Genomic DNA, 18,854 nt, shown 5'->3' with positions numbered 1-18,854 from the left:
CAAGACTAACACTTAAAACTCTGGTTCAAAACTATTCTTAAGCGACATTGGTAGTAAATATTCCACAATTTACATTTTCTGTTGATCTAGGGCAAGTTAACAAGTTGCAAGTTACAATAACACTGTTGAACAGAACATCATTCTTTGATCAGTTAATTGTTTAACTGTTTAAGGCAAAATTGAATACCTCAAGACAAAAAGAATAAAAATAAATTTTTTGGTATATTTTGCATAATGATAAATATAGTATTTACAAGTGGTATTGACCAGATGTAGTTGACAGACATCAGCAACTACCAACATGTAATGAAGTTGTATCCAATCCACTTTCACTTTTGATGATATAGAGGAAAACTTTATTAAACATAGCATAAACAGTTGGAATTTTACTCTTATTTTACACCCTTTACTTTATAAGTCGCTACTTCCTGGCACTCCAAGTGCTGTGGAACCATCAGGTTGCAAGGAAAGTCATTTAAAGTTTTACTAAAACTTAAATTTAATGTTTTTTTTTTTTTAATTTATTTGTAAAAATATATTCTCTTGAATACCTAGTAATTTTTAAAGAAATTGTTCTAAATATTATTTTTTTAACCAAAACCATACTTCATTCTTCCTTAATATGGGGGTTGTTCAAAACGTAATCATAAAAACACTGTACACAAAAAAATATTTATTCAGTCTTCCAAATTTACATAATCTTTTTCAAAGTAACCCCCCTCGGTTCTAATACACTTTTCCTACCGTTCTTGACACTTTTTAAACACGAATGCCAGACCATCTTTCTCAAGCTCCTTGCATCGTGCCTCCACAGCTTTGATGACCTCGTAATTGGTCTTGAATTTCCATCCCCTGAGCAAAAACCTGATTTCAGGGAACAGCCAGAAGTCGCAGGGGGCCAAATCTGGACTGTACGGTGGGTGGGGTACAGTTGCAATGCTGCGAGCATCAAGAAATCAACCACAGTGTGAGCAACACGAGGCTGCGCATTGTCATGATGCAGTTAAATTTCATTAATGTTCTTGTGCAGCTGTTTTTTTCTTAAAATGACACAACATCGTGACCAAAACCGATTTGTAATAATCTGACACGACCATCTGGCCTTGAGGGACAACATGTTGATACAACAAACCCTCGGAATGAAATAAGATTATCATCATAACCTTACCGGTGCTGCGCCTCATCTTTGCTTTTTTCGAAGGTGGCGATTGACTGCTCCCTTTACCACTGAGAACTTTGTTGTTTCAGTTCTGGATCATAGTGATACATCCAAGCTTTAAGCATAGTTGTGATTCGATTCATTTCTTCGTTTGCTTCCCATCAAACCATGATAACAGGTCTTGACACATGGAGACACGATATTGCATTGCTCTGGTGCGAGCAGGTGCGGCACCCATCTGCAAGACACATGTCGCATGGCCAAATCATGCAAAATTGAAAATGCACTGTCAATTGAAATGTCTAGACATGTGGTGAGCTCCCTAACGGTAATTTGTTGTTCTTCACGGATGATAGCGGCAACTGTATTCTTTACAATCTTGGTGGAGACGTTGAAGGGAGCCCGTCGTGTGGCTCATCGGCGATGCTCTCTTTACCCTACTCGAACACTTTATACTATTTGTAGAAGGTGACCTGATTAATAAAATCTTTACCATACACCATATTTAATACGCGTCTTTTTGGTTCTTCCTGAGTTTCATCAAAAATTTCACGTTACAATATTGCTCTAACTTTTTATCCATGTTGGACATGGAAGGCGAATATCTAACACACGTTATGTGAATTATCATATACATCCACTCACTGCACTGATCGACTTGAAACTGATCATTATGATGGCTAAAAGAATGGGCTACACAATGCAGTATTACCACTCTTGCAACACTTTTCTCTCAGGGTCACTATTCATTATTTTTTGAACAGCCCTTGTAAATTTAAGTGGCACTAAATGCTCTTTCTTAATAAATTTAGACAGCACTAAATGCTAATATTATGCTGATATCATGAAGGAAAACTAGCTGTAACTTAACTTTGGCGATGTAGAGCTAATTAAACAGGGCTTTGACTACTGGAATTTTATTCTTACAACACACCCTTAATTTGCCGAATTCTATTCCATGAGGGTAGTGGAAAAATTGGGTTGTGAGCAAAGCAGTTCAAATTCTTATTAAGGAGGAATGCAATTTGTTAATAATTTATGTGTAATGATATATTTCCTGAATACCCCATGACTTTTCCAGAAATGTTATAAATATTACTGTTGATCCAAACATCATATGTTTTTTGCTTTAATAAGTTTCATGTGACGGAAATTACTAAGTTTTATACAACTTGGTACATTTTTTTATACCTTGAATATATAGTGTTGATTTTATAAAATGAAAACTAGAACTTTGTTTTGAATTTAAATTCATGAGTACTATTAATATCTGGCTATTACAACTTAAAGTATTCCAATAACAATGGCTGGTAATTAGTACTGAGCAAATAAATCGGATAACCAGAATATAAAAATACAGAAATCTTCCTGTAATTGAAAGTGTTATGATACATCTCATAATGCCTACTTGATACCACTAAGCACACTTGTTATCAATAAAGACAATTTCTGAAAAAATTTCTATGCAGCATTAGTTTATAACTGTTTTGATATGTGTACAATTAAGTGCTTGTTGGATCAGTTTTATACTATTCTTCACCAGTTAAAATATTTTCTAACCTGTTGTCTAACCAGTAGAGCATTAAACTTCTGTAATAACACAGTTATAGTAAACAAGTTGCTAACTGGCTTGAGCAAATAATGTAACAGAATCTTTCATATGGTATCCAATTATAAGGTGTATCATGCAGAAGGCTGTAAGGATTTTTGAATTATTATATTTACAAACAGAACATCAGATGAGATGTTAGATTTGCAAATTCAAAAAAAAAAAAAAGTTTATCACTTCATCTTATTGAAATAAGTACTCACTACTGTATATCATTAAATTCAGTAGTAAATATTTTAATGGTGACAAATAATAACAAAGACCTCTCCCTTTTAAAGAAGTATTATGCTGCAGGAATAAGTGTCAAAGAAACTATGTTTCTCCTACAGCAGATACAAAGCAGTAAATATAGCTTTCTCTTAAATTCTCTGCTATCAACTGAATATGTTTATTATAAAAGAAACATATAAAATTAGATGTTAGACCATGACCTTTACTGTAAGGCTGTAAGTATAATTTAAGTTATATATTACTTTTCCTTCATGAACCATTCTATCATGAAATCTCATTATATTTCAACCTGCTCTTTATTACTGCTTATTCAAAAACCAGTTTTATTGAATGGCAAAAATGGTATGTTATGCGATACTGCAGTTATTTTATTCTTTTTTTTTTGCGATCTCAGGCTATGTCTTATTACCATCATTTTAAAATTAATTTTTATCCTATGTAAAAAGATTTTAATCTTCCAAAAATATTTTAGATTGAGCTCAATAATCTATCTTGATTCAATTGATGCAAAAAATCATCATGCTTGGAGAATAGGTTATAAAAAAAACATTTATACTTAAACAAGCTATCAGTCTTCTATTTAAGATAAATGAACATTACCAAAATAAATTTTCTGTTAGAGATAACTATTGTTACAGAAATAACTTAAAAAATATCAGATCTTATAATCTTTCTCTATCCACTTAATATTTAAAACATAAAAGACTAAAGTACAGAAAGAAAAATGTACATGTATCTCAAATAACAACGTTCTCATGTTCCTTTAAAAAATATATATATATAAACTTAGTGGAATGTGTACAATATTTTCCAATCAGCTTCTTTGTAACAATTTAATGCGACTTAATACACCTCATTTCACAAATTTTAAAATATATCAACACACCTGTTCTAAAGTAAATAATGGAGATATATTTTTATTTGGTTAGGAATAAACTTAAACAATACCTATTATAACATAACAGAAACCCATAATATACTAGATTGTATAAAAAATTTTAAGGAATTGGACAGCTGTTTGAGTATAGAGAATTTTTATCATGAAGAGCTCTACAATACAAAAGTTTTACTTTGTGTGGGTGTTTGTTATGTGTATGTGTGTGTTTTCATATATATATATATATATATTACTTCATATGGTCATGTCGTGGTCATATTTTTTGCTTTAATTACATAAACATGAAGGCTATAACACTTGCCAAAAAGTGAAAAGGTTTCAGAGACTCACGCCATCATTAGTGTAACTATATGATAACTTTTTCTGATGTTTTTCCTTTATCTAAAATATATTCAATACATTTTTCTTATAATATAGTAATATATACTTAATATTTTGGTATAAATATTTCATATTTATATACTGAATGTATGTGTATGTACAGTATTAAATTTAATATAGTAAATAATAATAATGGTCAAGAGAGTCATGTGGATCACCAAACTTCGAACATAGATGGTGTAATCAAGAAGAAATAATAATATATTACATTTTTGTACGTTTCCTTTGCGCTATAATGTTATTTTATATTTAATTAAATACATTAATAAACATCAGAATGATTATATCATTTCCTCATCATCTATATTTTCAATTATTAATATATGTAAAATCATTAATTTTTTTAAAAGTTTTAAAGTAACTCTACTACGAATCAGTCTAAGTCAACAAGAAAAGACAATGCTACAATGAGACAATTTTAAACTTGACATAATAATAACGTTTACCAAAAATTAGAGAAGAAAAACCATTAATAATTACATATTTAAGTAATTATGAAAACTAACAATGAAAAAAGGTTCTAAAATTCACTTCTTTGATATAAGGTTATACTTCTTATCTGACTTTATTGCTTTATTTATTTTATTGGTAACCTTTTTTTAAGAATTTGTATATAAAATCATATGTGCCAAAATTAAAAAACAAAAAAGAAAATGAAGTGATTTCAGTTGATTTTCTCAAAGGGTAAACAAATATTTAACAAAAAATTTAATTTTTTTTGAAGATAAAGAAATTAAAAATAAGAGGAATAAAGACCAAACTATTGTGGTATATAACAGTAAAGAAAAACTTGTCTTTGAAGTTACATCTTACAAACCATTTGATCGAAAAATGATTAATTTTGTTGTATTAAGGCTTGTTCTTTTCTGTATTGCTGAGAGTTGCAAATAAATTTAAAGAAATAAATTAAAAGAGAATTATGCATAAAAGATACCCTATTTTTTTTTTACTACTTTTCCAGTAGTGTAATTTTCATATTCTGCAACTTCATTAATCGATTAAAAAATTTGTGCATAGGTATACTTAAGAACATAGTCTGTAATCAAAGTTTTTTTAATGTGATGTTTATTTTTAAAACAAATTCCTGTTTCAGTTACCAGTAAGTACAAACAGATTTGTTATCAGTGAACCATGTGTTTTAACAGTTCTATTATGGTGTGTATATCATTTAATAATTTCAATTAACAATGAATTGCAAAAAAAAAAAGTTCTGAAGGAAGAAATGATTTCTACTAAAATGAGCTGAAATCTCATCCATCTATCATAAATAGGTACACCTGCTTCACATATGCCCAGAATATAGAACAACTTTGTACTTCTCTGGCATTTCTTAGAGTAAAATTACAACTTTTTTCTAACAGATTACTGAGATTTCACTTGTTTTAATGGAAATTTATTTTTCCTTCAGGAAGGAAAATTAATAATGGGAAACAGATATTTCCTCCCCATTATTAATTAAAATTATCAAACAATACATGTACAATAGCAGTGTTGTTAAAACACACGATTCAGGGCAAAAACATTTCTAACCTTTAGTGACAGATGAAATGAAAATATATTGAAACAGAGTATGAGTATTAAAAAAATATTTTTAATTATTTTAACAGTTATAACTATTTTTAAATATACTTGAACACGTTTTTTTTATATATAATCTCTTAACAAATTTACATAATAGTAAAACTGAACTACACAGAAAACAATACTTTTTATATATAGTTTCCCACAATTCCTGGAAGTTTCTCAAAATTATTTGTAACTCACAACAATAAAACAGAAAGGACAGGTTTTCAATTTTTTCCAACAAATATGATAAATTCTACAAAGGAGATTTTTTTTATGCATACTATATATAACAAAATACTATGAAAATATTCAAGTAAAAGATTTTAGAACTGTATAATATGTTAATAATAGTATTCTAAATTTTTTTAAATGTTAATATAACCAGTACTTTACAAATTTTTATGAGGAGGCATTAACAACATACAAGATCAGTAGTTTTCTCCTTGTTTCTTTAATATTATGTTTCATTACGTACAATGATTTTCCCGTGAAGTGTAACAAAGTAAAAAATTTCACAAAGGTGCTTAAATTATGTTATACACAATAACACAGGTTAACTGCAATAGCATTTCTTTTAGAAAAAAATAATTTTATAATTTAATTACCTGCTCGACAATAAAATGTGAATTCATCACCACTCATGATTTGATCAAAATGTATCAAATTTACTATCATTTGTATTTTTTTAACTTTTAACAAGCCCATTAGAGTTCAACATCTAAAAGTAAACATACATTTATAGAAATTTCTAAAATAAAGTTCTTATACCACTGGTTCCTTTACATGCAGTAGAAGCTCCTCCAACATTATTAACATACACTATAATAGTTTTTGTTACATAAATCACTATTTAGAATTATTTTAATAACAGTAGCAAGCTTTTTAAACCAAATAATATGTAATAATGATTAAAAGAAACAAAAGGGCAATTTTAGGAATTATCTGCAATCATATATGGCTCAATTACAGTCTATTTACACATGCAAAAAAAGACTTCAATATTTAATCAATTTTCACAAATGCAAAAAAAAATTAGAAGGAAAAGAAACTATTAACCGATATGCAAAAATAAAAAGCATAAAACCATAAGCATCACTTACATGCATTAATACTGTAAGCAGATGTACCGTACATTAATACATATACAAAAAACATCACCAATTCACTATATCTACATTATAGTCACCTGTAATATATTTCATGTATATTTTACAGGCTATTTCATACAAGCACCCTTTAAAAGAAAACACAAAAGTAGCTTATGTTAAAAAGTTCCTCTCTTTGTAATAATCTCGTAAAGTTAAGTTTTACATAATTAATATCAATAAAATCTGAAATCTTAACCCTTAAAGGGAATCCTAAGGGCACATATCTATATATTATATTAATAAAGGATGATTTGCAGATACATCTACTTTCAGTTCTAGATGTTCAAGGTAATAAGTAATTATCTATCTGCACAAATAAATATATAAACAGACACAGAGAATAATAAGTATAAAAATGTTTCTGAAACAACCTGTTATTGATCTCATGTATTATTATGTAAGAGAATTTCCCTGTTTCTTGATTAGATTCTTTTGCTACCATATAATTACATATAAAATTATGTAATTAGTCACTAATTTGATGATTTGTTTCTTGTTATGCCTTCTTGATATCTCTTAGCATAAGTTAAGGGTCATTAACTCTGGCTATCTGAGATTTCTTTGTATTTATTTATTTAGAATAAAAACTTTAAATTGATTTTGTATTGTAGTATGTAATTATAGGAAATGTAGAGATAATATATTGGAAATATAAAAGATCTGAATTGGTGCTCGGTTCAAAACACTTTATGAGAAAAAAAGACGCTGTAGTAGAAGTGCCAAGCAAATATCTAGACTGACCAGTAAAAAAAATGTCCAATTCCAATTATCGAATCCATAAAAGTAGAAATGGAATATGATCAAAGGACTATTACTTCCTTGTATACCAATCTATGTAGAAAACTAAAAACAGGTATCAAAGAATATTTTCTTGGAGTTTAAGGTAAGTAGGTAAGTACAGTGAATGAAAACTTACAAAAAAAAACTTCAAAATCGCACAAGGAAATAAATTAATGGAATATGAAGAATTCATATATTAATTCTGAAATAATGTTGACAATGCAAGCATCATGAAGAGAATACGTGGATAATTGATTCAAAGACCATCTGGACAACAGCTCAACGGCAGACTTCACAACATAGGAAATGGGTTATTTAAATGCAATGTTTGTTACAAATAAGGCTGCATATTTTTATTATTCTTGTGAAGAAAAACCTAAAAAGTTATTTTTAATAAAAACCTTAAAAGTTCTAATTCAATAAAAATGTACTTTCAACTTTGTGAGATGAGATTACTTTATAAGGTGTGAAAATATTTTATTTGTGTGGAATTTAATGAGTACATATGCAAGTAAATATATAGCATGTAGACAAGTAAACAATTATAAAAATATAAATATGAATAAATAAGAGTATTATTTTTATCAATTTATATTTTTTGCTTTTACAGCTACTAATAGTCCCACTATTATTTGAAAGTAAAATTAAATTAATAATTGAATTATATTGAAGATGTATGGTATTTATATATATACACCATAAGAAATAAAGGGTTTGGGTTTAGTAAATAAAAGAATCCGTACAATAAAAAAGTATGTATGTTATTTACATGTAATATATCAAATATCCAAAATACATTTGGTGGAGATATCTGCAAATAGAAAATTTTTAAAAAAGTCATCATCTAAATATCATATCAAGTAAGGTTTCAAGTTACTTTAAACTTGTAATCTGGTTTACCAGAAAAGCACTTTATGTTTTACAGGAGTGAAACAACACACTAAAGTGAAACACACACACGCACATTTCATAGAGTTAAAGCCACCTGGCACACAATGCACAAATAAAAATAAGAAATTACAATCTAAAACAAAGAAAACTTATAACTTCAGTACAATCTGTAAAAAAATATTGCAAAACAAAAAACATACAAGAAATTACATTTATGAACAAAAAATCAGTCATGAATAAAACTAATGAGCAAATATAATGGTAATTAGTAAGTGTAAAAATTAAACAAGATTTGTGCAGTTAACAGAAAAAGAAGAGAGCAATAAGAGCTAAACGAATTACATTTTCATCAATAAATACATTTTTTCTAATGCCAGTAATAATTTTGCTGACAATATGCAACCAGTTTTATGAGCATAATACTGTTGCTACTAGCATAATATAGACTGAAACTTTAAAGTTATCACAACCAATGCGTAATACATGAAAGGCACTTTGATTACATAGTGCCATATTAGCGTATACTGAACAAAAGTAGTAAATTAAAACATTAAAAAAAATAATAATAGTATCAGTAACAATTAATAGACAACATATTTTTAAAAATCCAACAAAGAAAATTTTAAAGCAGAACTTAACAATTTACATGAACTCATTTACTATGGTATACAAATTTTTGACATTTGAATCATTACATTCAATTCTTACTTATAAAAAAACGCACATAACAAATAGATTTTATAATGTGTACCGATTTGTAATATAATAAAGAAATACATAATCTGGACAAATCCCCTTGAATTAAAAAAAATTCTTGATCACGTTTAATTAATAGCAAAACAACATCTTCAATAATACAAAATGACAAAAAATGGATTTAGAAAATAATTGTTAACAAGTAAGTATAAATTAAAACATCTACAGGTGTTTCATAACCAAAGTTTTTTCTAAAAGGAAATTGATTGCCAATCTCCCTGGCGGAGTGGTTGCATCTCGGCCTTTCATTAGTGGTCCCAGGTTTGAAATCCAGTGTGACGCGGCATTTTTCATACGTTAAAAAATTTCTATTTCATATTCCCAAGCACACACTTCAAGTTTATATGGTGAATTAATTATAAAAAAAAAAAAAATGTAAAACTATAAATATAATTCAGAAAAATAAATCATTGAATTTGAAAAATGAAGTCTGCAGATACAAATGCATCCGGTAAAAATATCTGGTATACATTTTAATATATGTTTATTTACAAATGTAAGCATTACAAAGCTACTGGTTACTGAAGTAAACTGGAAAACCAAATAACACTTAAAATATTTATATAATTTAATCTAAAACTAGATGGCCAATTTGATTATAAGTAATCATCATTGGTAAATGTACTTAAGACTTATATACAAAAAAATTCTTTCAAAATAAATGAAAAAAATATTAATTAATCAACAGTACTTACAAAAACAGAATTTTTGCCATTGTTTAAGAAAAAAAGGAAAAATTAAAACTACTGACATAATTTTGAGCAACCTCAGTCAGGATTCTTATTTCTTTTGACAAGTTTTTTTCTTTTTTTTATAAAAATAACATGTTTTTAAAAATACTTTATGATACATAAGGACAGAATCCCTAGCACCCGATTGAGTAGTTTATCTCATTTTATTTGTTTACTATAAATTTAGATATTTCAGACCATGTGCTACACTGCTAGGAATACACTCATACTGATAACTTGCACACTAGCACATTAGGTTGCATAACTGCCTTTTCTGCTCATGCATAACTTGGGCTATTTTGACTAGTGAAATGCAACATATTTTTCATCATTACCCTTACTCCACAATAACCCAGACAAATATTACATCTGCTATACATAAGTGACAGCAGGATGGCACCATAATCTTGTATGCCATATTACAGGGAACAAAAATTAATTTCCATCTTTTTTTTTAATGTTTAATCGAGGTGAAATGGACATTAAAATTTAACTGTTTACTTTATTATTTATTTTATTTAATTTAAAATACATATGTTGAGATAATAGTAATCTATTTTGTTTGTTAAGCGACTAAACTGTTTACATAATCGATTAGAAAATGTCTCTTAAATGCTGGAAGGATAAAATTTTAAGCTCAATGCAAATAACAGGGAAATTTTAAAATTGTTGCCAAAAGTTTTTACACTTTAGCGCTACTGTATACTTTTATCACAGACTAAACAAGAAATAGGATCTTCTCATCATCGTTATTGCATTGCTGAGAAAACTCAAGTAAAATGAAAACATAAATTTAGGAGTCGGATAAACAAAAATTAACTGCATTGTAATAATAAAAAATTTTCCTCAGTTTCAAATACATATAGATCTGTATAGAGTAACTTGTTTTTAAGTTATCTACTATAAAAAAAGAGGAAACCTAGAGAAAGTAAATATAAGAGTTGCCAGAATATAAATTGTTAAATTTGCTTAATAATTTTGATCAGCATTTAATAAAAGAAAAATAGTAACCCCCATTATAAAAGCATGTGTTCAAAAAAAAATCAAAATACAAATAATCTGGGGTAATAATTTTAAGCGATTAACAAGTTTAATATATATATATATTTTTTTAAATTTATTATATATGCAACAAAAAAAGATCATCTGAAATGGTCTGACAAAAACGAAATAAAAATTTTGACATATTAGTCAACAACAAAATATAAATCCACTGTTTCATTAGAAATCACATAAACATAAAAAATGAGATCAGATAGTATGTGTATAATAACAGAAAAATATTTTTTATATATATAAATACACACGAGGTGCTACCCAAAAGTTCGGGGAATTTGAATTTCGCACGCGAACCATTGCTGGAGGACCTGCTGCCGCTAGATGTGGCTAACAGTACTGTTTGTGAATCAGTGTTCCAACAGCTGTGACGGTGAGAGGCTGCATTATTGACTTTCGTGCGGTTGTGTAACGTTGTGTTTACTGTTTTGGCAAAGTTATTAAAGTTATCTAAATGGCAGATTTTAAAGAGCAAAGAACCTGCATCAAATTTTGCTTCATGCTTAAAAAAACTGGTGTAGAAACCCATCGCATGCTTGTGGAAGCATTTGGTGACAATGCTATGAGTAAAATAAAACTTTTTTGTGGTACAAACGATTCAAAGATGGACGAACAACAGTCGATAACGATGAGCGTTCAGGAAGACCATCAACAAGCGCAACACCGGAAAACATCACGAAAGTGCGAGAGGCTATTGTTGCAGATCGTAGGCAAACAATCCATGATGTTTGTGCAATCGTACAAATGTCATATGGGTCCGTGCAATGCATCTTGTCGGACAATTTGAACATGAGATGCATTGCTGCAAAATTTGTACCGAGACTGTTGAACAGCGACCAGAAACAAAATCGCGTAGCTGTCTGTAGTGAATTGAAAAATTCAGCAAGAGATGACCCTAACTTCATCTCTAACATCATAACCGGTGATGAGACATGGGTGTATGGGTATGACCCTGAAACTAAGCAGCAGTCTTCGCAGTGGAAGTCGCCAAATTCGCAGCAACATGAAGTCCATGATGATTGTTTTTTTCGAAATCAAAGGCATTATCCATAAGGAATTTGTTCCTCATGGTCAAACTGTCAATGGGATGTTCTATTGTGAAATTTTGAAGCGGTTACGTGAAAAACATTAGGCACAAACGTTCAGATCTGTGGAGTAACAACACCTGGGTTCAGCACCATGACAACACGCTCACGCACACATCGCTAGCCATTCGGAATTTCTTGGCTTCCAAAAAGACGGTAGCGATTCCCCACCCACACTATTCGCCTGACCTTGCCCCGTGCGACTTTTTTCTCTTTCCAAAAATAAAATTTCAATTGAAAGGCTGTCGTTTTAACACAATTGAGGAGATTCAGGAAGAAATACAGAACGTGCTTCGAACACTTACACCTGCAGACTTCCAGGGATGCATGGAATCATGGGAAAAACGCTGGGATCACTGTATCAATGCTCAAGGAGATTACTTTGAAGGAGACAGTGGAAATTATAAGTTATGGTAAAATTCCCTGAACTTTTGGGTAGTACCTCGTATACATATATATATATATATATATATATATATATATACACACAATGTATAGCAGAGCCATTCCAGCAAGGTGCTTTTTCCTCTACTTACAGCAGTACATCTGCTCCCCTCCGCAAGCGCCTTGCTGTAACTGCTCGGCTATACATACACATATTGTGTTATGTATATAATTAAATACTACAACAGGATACTGACACACTAACATAACATTTAGAATTGTCAATCACAAACTTAAACTTAACTGTTCATAAAAATAACTGGAAAAACATATAAACTGAATGTTTAACAACAATAAGTAGCATTTTAATTACAGTATCTGGCCTGTAATTCCATCAAAAAGTTTTCATAGTCTCAAATAAAAAAAAATAAATTTTATACATCCATATTACTAACTAAAATTTCTACTACTTGGCTTGGATTTGTTCAAAACTGATTGATCTTTTGATTGGACTCTTGCAGAATAACTTGAATTTGAATGGTTTAAATTATAATTATTAGCCGATGTCCACGCATTATAAGATGGGCACATAAAGTGAGCATTTCCAAGCAACGGTTGTAGAAATGAAGTCTTCGTTCCTCTTGTATTTCGAACTTCATTGTTTTGTAATAATGGATATATAAACGGAGTCATAGGACGAAGTTGTGGAACAGAGTTCCTAACAAAAGAATCTGGTCCATTATTTATACCATTACACTTAAATCTATCACATTCTCTACTTTGAATGTATGGATTAGCAATTTCTTTCTCAACATTACAAGTCTCTATCTCAACATTAACAGTTTTTTTCACATTAGAAGTTTCCTTCTCAACAATGGCAGTTTCCTTTTCAAAATCAGCAGTTTCCTTTTCAAAATCGGCAGTTTCCTTTTCAAAATCGGCAGTTTCCTTTTCAAAATTGGCAGTTTCCTTTTCAAAATCGGCAGTTTCCTTTTCAAAATCGACAGTTTCCTTCTCATCAGGCAAAAAAGATAGAACTGTTGAATCCGTCAATCTATTTTGTTTTGCCAAATAAATTACATTATAAATTATTTTTTGGGCCAAACGCTGCTGATTCGAATCAACTTCAATCAACATGTATAAAATGCTTTTAAACAACTCTTGAACTTCAGTTTTCATAACATTAGTTATTGTGAATAAAAGCGGTTCAAAATTTGGAATGTACTCTTCAGAATTCTGAAATGTATCTTCATCCACTGTTACTGAACTGTCACTATAATTGAACTGTCTTTTCTCAGCATCATTCATGGCTGACCAAACAGTTTTCATAGTTCTTCTATTATGACCATACGAGATTTCTAAATTAGGTGGACACAGCACACCAGCAGCATTGTATGGATTTATTACAGGACTGTTACTTCTACTATTATAACCTGAATTACTAAAAAAACTGTTATCACGTGATCTATCTGTTCGTTCAGTCTTCTCAATTTTATTTGACTTATAACTACTTCTTCCATTAGCCTTCCATAACGGACTAGGCTTGTAATAACTATTATTCCTAGAATAATCATTAATGTTTGATCTAACAGCTGTATCAGAGATATCACTATTACGGTAACTAATATAATTTTCGTTCCTAACTTCAAAAGCAATTGGAGCACGGGTCCGATCTAATACAGAGTCATGACTACTCTTACAAAAAGGTTTAGTTACCGAATAAGAATTCTTATAGCTTCTATCACCAAAACCTTTCCTACATGGACTATTTATATAGCTGATCTTCTCAGTTTTATTTGCATCAAATACTTTTTTACGGGCTCCACCCTAAAAAAATAAATAAAAAACAACAACAAACAAATAAAAGACATTGTAAATATCACTGTTACAATTCAATTTTGAAACATTTAAATAATAAAAACAACAATCATGAAACTAAAAAAAAGGACTGAAAACTATAATTAAATAAAAACTATGAATTTCATAACAGAGATGCAGTTAATAATTTAATAGCATTCTTTTTTATCATTTTAATCTTTTAAAACCATTAAACGACAAAGTAAACCTAGGAATGTTACTTATTCTATAACATTTTTTCTCACTTTTATGCCCATTCTCCCATAATTTCATGCACTTAGAACATACTTTTAAAGCTAAATGCCCTTCCTAACAATGACTAACCTACAGCATCTTTAAAAAAAAACCTATTCATTTACTTATGCCATATAATGTGAATTTTTTGCAGTCTTTGCATGGTACTCGAATCATACTCTCACACTACTTTTTCCAACCTAAGCTGTAACATTTAATAGCAGTACTTTATACTGTTCTGTCAAAAATGATAGTTTGAATTTAAAAAGTAAAGATATCAGCTATCCGTAGCTGAGATTTTAACTAAATCATTTATATGCTGGTGAAGCAGTAGACATGTTTTACACTTTTTACAATCCTAACATATGTCAGTAAGGTTCTAAATTTCAATCTATATACTAGCTTTTCATTACTTGCATGGCTTAAACAAATAAACTAGAGTACCTCTTAAACAATATTTATACATGGGCATAAATGCAACTTATTAAAAAATTACAGATTGAGAAAATTCAGAAAACAATTCAGCGAATTTGAAATGGATAGAGGAATACGTCACAAATAAAGAAAGTAAGCAAGATCAGTCTGAAAATGAAGAAATAATGTGAGTTGACAGAAGAATTCAAAGTATACCTAGCACACATCCACCAATGGATTTAACAAAATGAACAAATAATTTAGATAATTACATAAAACTGCAACAAATTACTTCTGAATTTGGTACTAAACACAATTTACTACTACATACAACATTAGATTATTTTAACAGAAATATAGTTTAGTGAATATTTTAGGAATTTTCTAACAATATTCCAATATTTTAATTGAAATCTCCAGCAATTTTTTTTTTTTTTTTTTTAATGACCATATTTCCATTAAATATAGACCAAATTGTCTATATTTGTCTTGTGTTGTTTAATGGTACAGTTAAAATATAATAAAAAAAAATAGCAAATGTTAATTAAAACACTGGAGTATAAAGTATTTATTAGTAAGAATATCAATCTTTTTCACTTCCATGTTTCAAAAAAATATAAATATTTTTAAAAAATCCTAATTCATTTATTTTGCTAAATATTCCATTTTCAGAAAGAAATCATCTTTGTCTTATTTTTTAAAAACATAAAGGAAGAATTTCTAAATTACTGTAATACTACAAAGACAAATCATGAGAAAAAGTAATCTGAAAAGCTACTCAAAAAGATAAATGAGAAACAAGTAATCATGGCTGTTTGATCATGATTTATTAAAATTCTGACTATATTATTTAATTTACAATAGCTACTAAATCACTCAAATAAAGAAATTGAGAATGAGCCAGAGAAGATTTGTAAACTTTGATGCAAGTTTATAAAAATTTTCCTAATTATTTGTAAGTTGATAGATGTGAAAACTACTTATCCTAACTGACATGGACTTTCTTTCTTGTTCAGTATGCATTCTCATATCTCTAAATAGATACAAAGTAGTTGTGAAGTTAAGGTTAGGAACAACAGGGAAGTCAAATGAAATACTTACAAAGCAAAACTGCAGGAAATGAAAACATCAATCACAGAAAAAAACTTGTGAGGAAAGAAAATAGCAAAACAGTAAAGAAAAAATAGGAAAAAAAGGCAGTATTAAAAATGCAAAATACTTGCAAAAACTGACTGGAAAAAAATTATTTCCAGATGGCAATTAAAATAAAATGATGGTCAAATAGAACAAACCTTAGATTATTTGGGCTACCGATTTTAATTATCAAACAATAGAAGCACTAATCTTACAAAACTAAACATTAAAATGCAATTACATAAAAAAAAACTTAACTTGATAACTTTTAGGCTTTTATTGAAGAAATATTTTTACTGACAAAAATAAAGGAAATCTCATTAAATTTAATTTATTTGTGGATCACAGTGCTGCAGCAGCTCATCTACTAAAACCCTCTAGAAGTAAAGAATTACTAAGAAAAACTGTTCTAAGGTTAGTTAGGATCCACAATATAATAATACCCACTTTACACCAGAAAACAACTGTTTTAACATAACAGCATACTGATGAGAAAATACATTTTTCTTGTTTGTTGACACTTTTCAATGCTTTCACTCCATTTTTAATAAATTACCTAACCATCCAATTATCTTCTGACGATTTACTTAAAAGATATTTTTTTACAAAAGTAAAAATTCCTGTCTTTAAATATTACTAATTAAATAAACCAGTATTCGCTGCTTTATCATTTAATGTGTGCTCTTTTACTCATATCAAATGTAATCTTTTACTAAAATAATATGCAATATTTTTTAATAATTAACACCTTTTATACTAATACAACTATTTATTATTTCTCATACTTACATTTCATTAATAATTATTTTTTATGATCTAATAAGTACTTATAATCAGTTCTCTTTTTTATTTATTAATTTAGTTGTGATGCTGCTCTGATTTAGGATTCTCCTCGACCCTTACAGATAGATGTCGGGCAGTTCTTTTTTTTTTTTTTTTTGATATATGTAGTATTGATTGAACATCCTATTCCTGACATGATCTAAGCATATACAACGTATTATTACATACTGATCAGAATAAAATATTTATTTATTTAGGATGTAATTAACAAAACATTTGGGCCAAGTCAAACAATTATTCTTCCTTGAGGCTTCAATTCTTACATCCTTCTTTACTATATCATCATTGCGGAAAATTTTACCCTTATTGTTATCAAGCATGTTTCTTCTTCTTCTTTGTTTCACTTTTCTCTGTCATTAAAATACATCTTTATTTAGTAAAATACATCTCTAAAATAGTAACAGATTTTCACTGGATTGCAATTTCATATTTTTTATCCTCTCCTTCAAAGACAATTTATAATTTACCACCACTCACTCTGACTTCTTAACAATATTTTTACCTCCCAGGTTTTTCAGCCACATGATATTAATAGGCACAAAACAATCTTATACATTTAGTTTCAAACATTACTGGATTATTATTTTCTAGTATGCAATTCCATTATTTTAAAATTAGTCTTATCATGAAAAAACTTCTCTCTTACTTCACTATTTTCATGCTCAAATACACACCAATTTCGCAAACATATACCATAAAAACAAGCTTAAATAAAAACTAATTTCAATGATCACTAGTTGAAATACAAACCTATATATATATTTAATGAAACTTGCACACTATTAAATTTTAGTTATAAAATTTCCAACATACCAAATATTCAAATAAAAAACTAATAATGTTAAACTAAATTATCATGCAAAATCATTACAAAAAATATAATCAAGACAATAAGTAAATTTTACCACCTACCTACAAATATTGTTACACCAAACCAGCTATCGTAAAATAAAACTACGTAGTTAATTGTAATAAAGAATAAATCTTAAACAAACCTTGATGCCATCTACTGACTGAGATTTCTCTTCATCACACATTGAATCACCACGCTTTCGCTCACCAGACTGCTCCCATAAGCTCCTGTTCGTATTTCGGGTAGACACAATTGACCTGTAAAGATTATCATTTTTTTTGCAATTGTAGTTAATTTATAATACCATATTATAACATTAAATTAGCATTAAAAATCATTTCTAAACATTAATAAATTATATTTAACAGTATTAAGTGAAATTAAAAATTGTGTGTATAAACTTATTCCAGCAGCTGATTATACAACAGTAATTTTTTAATGAATTTTGAACATTTATTATAAATTAAAATATGAGAATATTCATACCAAATGTTTTATTGCAATTATTAAAATATTCTTTTATTCAACAAAAAACGACCATTTGATACAAACTTTAATTTAAACTAATTTTTGAACTTACAGTTTATTTGGTCCATATTATCTTACATTAGAGCTATAATTTTTAACTGAATTACAAGTACATATATAATTTACAATCACTGTATACGAACATGGACTCCTATAATGTTTTGGAAAGAAATGTAACAAAATGACTTGCTATTAAATTAAAAGGAAATGATGCTAAAAGAAGTTTTCAAAGATGTTATTTATTTCTATTTGTGTTGGTATCTTCGATGGGTTTTGAGTGGTGGGTGAATAAGAAACCCACTAAGTATTTGGTCAT

At 28.7% G+C, this 18,854-nt stretch overlaps 1 protein-coding gene across 4 annotated transcripts in view; it reads right to left on the bottom strand.

The window, feature by feature from the left end:
- LOC142323651 (uncharacterized) overlaps window positions 1-18,854 on the bottom strand; it is a 188,233-nt gene that overhangs the window by 139,444 nt on the left and 29,935 nt on the right. For all 4 annotated transcript variants that reach the window (XM_075363669.1, XM_075363672.1, XM_075363673.1 and 1 more), the window contains exon 4: window positions 18,153-18,267. In XM_075363669.1, the coding sequence (XP_075219784.1) occupies window positions 18,153-18,267 (115 nt within the window). The remainder of the gene's footprint in view (window positions 1-18,152; window positions 18,268-18,854) is intronic.

Source organism: Lycorma delicatula, chromosome 4 (genome assembly GCF_047948215.1).
Source record: "Lycorma delicatula isolate Av1 chromosome 4, ASM4794821v1, whole genome shotgun sequence".
NCBI lineage: Eukaryota > Metazoa > Arthropoda > Insecta > Hemiptera > Fulgoridae > Lycorma > Lycorma delicatula.
Note: the sequence above shows the minus strand (reverse complement) of the source record. Positions and strands in the feature narration are given on the sequence as shown.